General features: G+C 43.6%; 1 protein-coding gene across 1 annotated transcript; it reads right to left on the reverse strand.

The window, feature by feature from the left end:
• Nucleotides 1–2940: 2940 nt before the first annotated feature.
• On the reverse strand, nucleotides 2941–9174 carry tcea1 (transcription elongation factor A (SII), 1). Its single transcript, XM_080010659.1, has 10 exons — nucleotides 8897–9174; nucleotides 8169–8231; nucleotides 7961–8066; nucleotides 7609–7711; nucleotides 7320–7465; nucleotides 7115–7189; nucleotides 6079–6233; nucleotides 5716–5862; nucleotides 4198–4269; nucleotides 2941–3390 (listed from the first exon to the last, which is right to left on the reverse strand). The coding sequence occupies exons 1-10, from the start codon at nucleotides 8969–8971 to the stop codon at nucleotides 3382–3384; spliced, it is 951 nt and encodes a 316-aa protein (XP_079866785.1). The 5' UTR covers nucleotides 8972–9174; the 3' UTR covers nucleotides 2941–3381.

Raw genomic sequence — 9174 nt, forward strand, 5'->3', positions numbered from 1 at the left:
GGCAGTGACAACCTGTGACCATTTGACTCCCTTAACCCCCCCCCCCCCCCGCCACCACCACCACCAACAACCACCACCACCACCACCACCACCACCACCACCAACCACCGCCACCCCCTCTTACCCCCACCCTGCCCCACTCCCACCCCTACCTGTTTTTTTTTGTTTTTGTTTTTTTTTGTTTGTTTTTTCGTTGTATGTTCAGTGTAGGATATGACGAACTGGGGGTCTCGCACCCCGCCCCTCCTCCCAGGGATCTCAGCGCTATAGTGATCTGCACCTGACCGAAGACACTCAGGTCACAACAAAAAGAAATCTCCCGAGGGCTCTACATTACCAAGTACTGCTAAAGATCAACATAGCAAAACACTCCAAAGGAAAAAATAAGTTTTTTTGTTTTTTTTTCCCATTTTTCTTTTATAGAAATAATCTATTTTATTTGGGTTCAAATATTTTTTTTTAAATGGCCTGTTGTTATTTGTATGATTGTTTTTGGTGGAGAAAATGATTCCTACCGTAGACTATATATTTATCGGTTTTGTAAATAGTAAAACAAAACAAAAAAAAGGGAATTGTGGGTATTTTGCGGGGGGAATGCCTGGTTCTATTTACTGCGTATGAAAATCAAAGCTCAAGTCAAAGGCTACACGTTAGCTCTACTTGCAGGCAGCTTTGTGGGGTGCTGTATGATTTTACTTGGTTTCACCCTGGTTTTTTTTTTTTTTTTTTTGGTCAGTGAACCTCAACCTTTGGTACCTGCACCGGTGACTTGGCAACTCCAGTTCACGTAGACCATGCGAGTAACTCCAGGTAAAAAAAAATGTAGTTATTGGTGATGTAACAGAAAGCGACACCTGGTCAGAGGCTCTTAACCGTCACAGTGTGCAATATGTTTCCCCCTTAAAGAGGCTGATATCACACACACGTCACTTATCCTTTTTTATATTTAGTTGGTTCAGTCAAAATGTTCTACCCTAATTAAAAACACTATATCAAAGCCAGTTCTAGATCATCATAGTTTGACACTGGGATATCAGAGGTACTTCTATTTATAAGTATTTTTTATTTGTTCTTCTCCATTGCCAACACTGAAATACCAGCAAGTTCGTAAAATCTTTAAGTATTTTGCATTTGTACATTGCAATACAAAGGCGTGCATTGTCAATAAGAAAGCAGACACCTAGTTAGGATTTACAAGCCTAGCCATATTTTGATATATCATGTTCAGTCCTTCTCCATGATTGGAGTAAAGACTGCCCTCGGTATAATCAGGGGAAAGGGTAATAACAGTGACATTTTCCGTTTAAATATCAGAGTGTTGGGAGCTTCTCTGTTATATTATCATGTCGATTGCAGCGTGGAATCGCCGAAGGGTCGGACAGGCTTAGCAGTGACACCAAAGCTACCATGTAAAACTGTGTTCATAAGCGTTTTTAAATACTGAATTTGGAGTTGCCAAGTGGTGAATACGTCGATGTATTTTGCTAGTTTTAGTTCAATTAATTGGTTGCCTCACAAACGTGTCACTCAAAGACAAGATCCTCAGTTGGGGAAGTGCCTTGACATTCAATTTTGTGACATCTCTCTCGTTGGCGACGGTTTTCCCAAACCATCGCCATGCGGACGGTTACTGGAGCACCCTTACAGCCCGTTACTGGGAACTGTCCCTCTCATTGGCCAAATTATTGCATGTGTTGTGTCTTGATTCCTTAGTTGTGAATACACCCGTCCACTTTGGTGGTGCTACCAAATAGCAAGCTGGAGGTTTAACGACAACACATGCCTTTGTTTGCTGAGGACAACGAAGGGCGATGGAAACGGCGGATGGATCTGAAATTGTCGGCCAACCTGTGTGCTTCACGGTGACACTACTTGTCTTAGGGTTAACTTTTACTTGATATGTGCAATTTGAACTGATGGATACACCACGTAGATCAACCTCAAACACAATCTAAGCCAATGGTTTGGAGTGATACTGCCTATAAATGTTGTTTCTTCTGTTTACTATATGAAATGTGTTATTTTGCAGTAAGTTTGCGGAAGAATACATTTTTAAAAAAAGGAATAATGTGAATGTTTACAGTATATGGTTTAGCTTTTTTTTTCCAGTTATTCTCTAAGAAAATATTGACTTGTGGGCATTTTGATTCTTTAAGATAAAATAAAGCACAATAATTTTACTGATTCTGGAACGCTATTTTGTCGGTACAGGTCTTTCTGGGCAATGCGGTTGATGATTGGCCATACTCATTTTGTCCGTCAGAATAATATTAGGATACTGCATTCATCTTTTATCTTAAGTGGCAACTGTAAATTATGTCAGATCAAAGTAGTTGTCGGGAGTGGGGGCGCGAACAAAGCGCACGCATAAAAGACTCGTTATGGCCAGGCGCCTCCTGGTGCTCGGTGCCGCCCGAGCACCCAAAAGACGGCTCATCTGAATTAACAGGCAAATGCGGCCAAAATATGACACTCTTTAAAATTCATTTAGTCCACTGCTACCCTGAAAGAAAAACACAGATTTTATAAAAGGAGACGGGACTAAAATGTTCTCTCGGGAAGTCTCGGGGACGCGCCGCTTGGAACAGGTTGGTACCGCGGTCCTCATAATGAACGGCTCTACCAAAGCCTTAAGAGGCTGCACCTGGCCAAAAACAAAGCCAGGGGGCGGGGGGGAAGCACAAAGGAAGGGGGAACTATTGTATCCCTTCGGTTTGGCAAATGACATAATCTAATAGTCTTTAGACAGAATGATACATGTACGTACATTCGCCATCACGAGTATACCAGTGATGGTACAAGCACAGACCCCCCCCCCCCCCGCTCCCAGAGAACCTCTGTTGCAGCAGCTTCACTTCACACAGCCGCCACAAGCTCAAGAGACCAAACACACAGTCAAAAAAAAAAAAAGATAGGAGTGATGGACTACATTCTTTCAAAATCAAACAGATTACATTTTTATTGGGCAATTAAATAAAAGATTCTCGTGGGGGGAAAAGCATAATCGTAGTAAAGGTCAGTCAGACATTGTCAAAAATGTTAAAACTACATATAAAAAAAGATATTGGTAAAAGAAACAGCTAGACATTGTTGATCGCATACATCAAACAGTGGAAAAATGACTGAAAAATATGATCAACAGATCTGTGTGTGTATGTATGTGTGTGTTTGTGTGTGTGTGTGTGTGTTTGTATGTAGGGGGTACAATGAACTGTGCCTATGAACAACATATTCAAATAAAACCAGCCGTGGTAGATGGACTAGATGGCAATTTGTACACCAGGTACCATAAAGTACAAGGTTCCAATCTGTTGCAGGGGAGACAGAATCCTGGTCCAGGGATTTTGCTACTTCTGAATTCCAATGATATTGCTCGTATATTCAGCAGAACTAACAAACAAGAACAAAAAGAACAAAAACATTAATATATTTTTAATATATTTAAATGGCAACAGAGAAAGCAAAACTGTAAAAAAAATGAGACAAGCTTTATTGAGATGGGGTTCAACACAAGTGATTTTTGAAGCGCAGTAACTATCCAGCTGAAGGGCTTAGTATTTATAACGTTGTACTAACTCATTTTGAGCGCCTTTGTGAGATGGATGGGAGTATAATAATAGTACGGGGGCATATTAACAGCACAAGCCATTGTGAATAAAATACAAAATACATTCACTCGTTTTTAGTTTAAAACAAGGCCATCGCAAAGTTATTGTGATACGTCTGGAGATATTATACACCTGGTGCACAGTAATGGACCCGCGCTCCCTGCGGGACACCTCGACTGACTCAGCGATCGAGGAGGTTGGCTCAACGCAGACGGCAACAAGAGTTGAAACACTCATCGTTCAGGTCACTGTTGTTATGGAGGACGGCGATAACCCTCTCCCTCCAACGTCTCACTCCCATCAACATTCCAGCAGAAATGGGCACGGGTCTCCGGCGTCAAGAGGCCCTGAGGCTTTTGTTGAGGTCGTTTGGAAACGGTCTGACCTTATTGACCCGAGGAATTAACTCAAGAGCCCCTTAACATCCAAAAATCGTGTCATTAATTTAATCGTTGAATTATCTGGGGGGCTAGCGCCTTTTGAAAACGTCAAAAATCCGACCGAGCTTCTACGCGAAACCTTCCAGGTTCCTAGGGCCGTTTCCGTACTCTAAACCCATCAGCAGGTTGAAGTCATTTTCAACACGTACCTTCCATCTGTTTCCACAATCGTTGCAGAAGACAAAGGTGGTCATTGGCTCATCAGCGCTGCGTGTTTGAACCTAGAGAGACACAAGCGTCAATCAACCAATTCTTGTTAACAAACGAATAAAAACGCCGCACTGTATAGCCAAAGGCTTGTGTGTCCTTGTCAAAAACCGTGGACAAAAACCATTCTTGCAATGGCTCATCGTAAACATATTTCTTGGCATGCCTGTCCTCTCGGAGAAATAGCCCCCAAAAAAATTACTAATTAGGCAGCCCTTTCTTGCCGCCAGGGATCTCATGATACTATCGCGATACTTGGGTCCCGATACGATAATATCGCGATTCTCTACGTTTTGCAGCACGCCAAGTATTGCGATATGCTACCGCATTATATTCATTTGTTTCTCACCTGACCGCAGTAAAACGTTCAAAACGCAGTTCTCCTTGAAGACGCTGACGTCAGGACGTTAACTGAGACGCGCGTCAGTGTCGTCGGTACGCAGACGTCACAGCGGTACGCAGACGTCACATCCAATACTGACTTTGTTTGCGACAAGCTCAACAGCGCCGTCCCTTTTCCCACCCAGTTCCACCAGTCGTGTTTATTATTATATTATATATAATTTTCAAATTCAAATTCAAGGCCAACCTTGTTCTACCGTTTGGCAATGGTAGAACATGTTCATTGATAGGTCAACAAACCCACAGTGGCACGCTGGTTATGAAAGGAAAAAGAAATGATAACTCTCCCACACGCATGACGCAGATGCACATCATCGCTGGCGCTTCTTCGGGACTTCCTGCTGCCGACTCCAGCTCCGCCGCAGCGCAAAGTTTCCAACCGGAAACACGAAGCGTAACCAAGCGGTTTTATGGATTGAATTGAATTGATTGTGTTATTCCAAAACCAAAAATTGTCATTTGTATTTGCAATTTATATCATAAAAAGGGCCGTCAAAGTTAACGGGGTAATAGCACGTTAACACAAATGTGTTTTAACGGATTAACGCAACGCGCAGCTGACACAGAGAGAGAGAGAGAGAGAGAGAGAGAGAGAGAGAGAGGAGAGCGAGAGAGAGAATCCCAGGGAAAATGGGAGGGTTGACAGGTATGTGCACTTATGCACGCACCATTGGCAGATGGACAGATGCTAATTATGCAAAATGCAGTACCTTTGAGGGTTTCTGGACAATATTTGTATTTGTTTTTGGTTGTTAATTGATCTCCAATAAACACACATTTGTATCAAGCAAACATATTTGTCCACTCCCATATTGATAAGAGTATTAAACACTTGAAAAATATCCCTTAAAGGTATTATTCTTTCATCGACTGACAGCCATAATAATAAAATATAGATACCGTCCGTGTATCGATACAATATCGCTATGCTGTATCGGACTCCCCACTACCCTACTTTCTTGGCATATTGTGCCAATTTACCAACAACAACCGTCCTAAAGATTTTCAGGCGAGATCATATACGTATGTAGTGTGTTGCACAGGGGGAGTCTCTTTACCTGTGTGTAGGTGCACCTCTTGCCCTTGCACTTGCCGCAGGTGAACAGATCAGTCTGCGTGCCTCCGGTGGTGGCCATTTGGTGGTCCCTGACGGCCTCTTTGGTCAAATTCTTTCTCATCTCTTTCAGCTCGTCACTGGCCATATCCTGCACGGAATCAAAGGCTGAAACGACGACGACAAAGGACCCTCACCCCTCCCATCACCTTTCACAGCCAAACGCGCACATCAGACAAAGGTTTTTTTTTTTGTTTTTTTTAAGAAGGCACTAAAATAAACATTCCAAACAGGCTTTTGAATGACTAAATGCACTTGGAGCCGCTGGAAGGCCTCTTTCATTTCAAGCGATGTGTCACTCACGCACCTCCGCGGTCATCTTGGCCATGCGCTCCGGGGACACGCTGCCGCACAGCACGGTCTTCCTCAGGTTCGGGTTCTTGACGTCTTTGAGGTTCGAGATCCTACTCCGCACGCGGTTCTTGTATTTCATGTCAGTGTTCTTAAATTCTTGGAAGATGCGTGCCGGCCGGGTCAAAGATTTTCACCTCGCACAGTGGAAAGCTTCATCTCAAAAGAAGGTTACGTATCACATTACACGGTTCGACGAGGTTTATGCAGGTACTCCTCACTTAACGACCTACCTGTTTAACGACCGTTTGGACATACGACCAGCTCTCTACCAGTCTGTATTGTATGCTGCGTACAATACCATGGCGTGTGCACTGCGTGTCAGCGCCAAGCATCTCATGGCGCATCACCCTTTATACACTATATGCACTATATATACTGTATACACTATATATACTGTATACACTATATAATGTATATATACGACATACACTATATAACTATATACACTGTATACACTATATGTACGATAAACACTATATACACTGTATACATCGCATCACATCACTGTTCTCAGTCTCAGTGTCGTTCCCACAGTCTGTCAGTATTCACTACACTACCGTTTGCAATGGCCACGCCCCCTTACCGTGAAATAACACGGGTCCTCGCTTATCCACCAATTCGCTTAACGATCTGGTTGTAGGAACGGAACTCGGGTCGTTAATGGAGGAGAACCTGTACTGTGTGCTAAATGCATGCTCGGGCTGCACGACATGGAATGTTTTAAAATCACAATGTGGATTGTGAAAAGGTACATTGTGCAGCCTTATTATAAACAAATATAGAAAATGATCCATACATTCATCTTAAAAAAAATATATATATATACATATATATATATATATATATATATACATACATATATATATATATATATATATATATATATATATATATATATATATATACATATATATATATATATATATATATATATATATATATATATATATATATATATATATATATATATAACAAGACAGTCAGTTTACATTTGGTAAAAAGGATATAGTCCTCAATCTGTGCTCCAAGCTCATCGCAGTCACCACCAATAGCAATATAGTCCCCTGAGAAAAAAGAGAGCAGGGCGGGGAATAGTTTTTGTCCAATAAGTAAAGCCACAAATGACAACCGGAAATCCAAACCAATATCCTTTGATGAGAGACCTAGTTTGTCATATTATATTAATAGGATTACCCCCGGTCTGCAGCGCGTTGGAAATCATCTCCCGGCACTTGATCCGAACGGAGTCCGAGGTACCGGGAGCACGAGGAAAGGTGGAGATGAGTGTGTTGGTTGAAACGTCGGCCGGCTCGCTCTTGTTGCTGGAGTTACTGCTGGAACTGGGATGGGAGCGTTTTAACAAAAGACAAGTTCATTAGCCATCACTAAAATTATACCGAGAGAAAAAGAAACAAAAACGAGAGAAAGTATGTTTGAAGATCGACACTGCGTTTTGGTTCTCTACCACCCGCCCCCCCTTTACCTTTCTTCTTTAGCCTCTGGACTTCCTTGCGAGGGAGACAAGACGGGTGTGGTTTGTTCTTTCCTTTTGTCGTCTGTAGATTTATCTCCACCTCCGGGCTCATCTAGGGACCAGACACAAGCGCAGCAGACAGGCGTCAGAGTCAGAGTCAGAGTCAGGGCAGATGAACACAGAAGATCGCTGAGCAACGCTGAGGTTACTATTTGAAAACCAGGCTGCACACGCTTTTTTTTATTTTTTCGATGTCCCCACAGAGGGGAAAAAAAGGTAAGCACAGAATCTACACAGAGAATCAAGGAGCACAATCCAAAAGTCACGCACGTGTCGGGTTCAAGTGAGCAACAATAATTACCCAATAGCTTCTTCCACGACTTAATCAAGGACTTTGCTAGGGACGTCACCTCCTCGTCTGTGCTCTGCTTGCGGATGGCGTTGACGGACATGCCGATTCTCGTCGACTGCGGAAAAGGTGTCGTTTTTGGTACCAAGTCACGTGAAGTAAGACGTCAGTGAAGATGCAAGTAGGGGGGGGGGGGGGGAGTCAGAGTGAGGTGAGATACCTGGAGGAGTTCCAGGGTCATGGGGACACTGCGCAGCTCCTTCAGAAGGTCCAAAGCCCCGGACTGCACAGGGAATCAGAATCGGTTACCGTTACACCTCAACACACTTCCATGTACAAGGAATGGGTCTTGGTAAGGGAGGGGGCATTGTTGTGTCCAGACAATTAGCATTAAAAAAGAAAAAAGAAAAACATATAATAGGGAAATATACAGAATGTACTTAGTGTGTTCTATGGAAATGGTTCATTAAAAGGCTATGACAGGTGCAACTTGGCAGCATGGTTGCTAGTATGGCTATGGGTGTAAATATAAATGGGATATTCTATACAGGATGAATAAATGTGTACAACAAGAAGGGGGTGGATAGAAATAGATAAGTAGGTCTGAATTATAACAATGTAATTACACTACCATGACGGTATATTGCACAGAAAATGGGTTTTTTCACAGGTCGCACGAGCAACGCATCCCATGCTAGATTCAATGATGCTCAGCGATTAATCGCAGGCTACTTCGACGGAGTCCGACCAACGGGCTGGATCACCGGCTCGGTTGTTACGCCAAGCTCGACCCGCTCACTGGGTCGCACCGGCTGCGAAAACTCGGACGACGGGGGACACCGCCGACACCACCATTATCTCGGCGGCAGCGCAGCCATGCTAACACGCTAGCATGCTAACACGTCAACATCCGCCGGGATGAGCGCCCCATTCAGCCCGGCGTCTCACCCCGCTCTTCTTCTGCGCCATCTTATCCATTTTCTTCGCGATCCGAATGATCTCGTCTTCCTCCTTCTTGCCCATGTCGGCGGACGGGCCGAAAGCTCGGTTTAAAAAAAAAAACAAAAACAAAAAAAAAACAAAAACCGCGCGGAGCCGGAGAAGGGGAAGGGAATCAGCGACAAAGACCCACGCCACTGGAGGGGAGGGCGAGCGGCTTCAGCCTGGCGGACCGCACACCGAGCCAGACCCGAGCAGCGGATGCGAGAGCGCCCGAGGAGGATCGA

Source organism: Zeus faber (assembly GCF_960531495.2).
Source record: "Zeus faber genome assembly, chromosome: 12".
Classification (NCBI taxonomy): domain Eukaryota; kingdom Metazoa; phylum Chordata; class Actinopteri; order Zeiformes; family Zeidae; genus Zeus; species Zeus faber.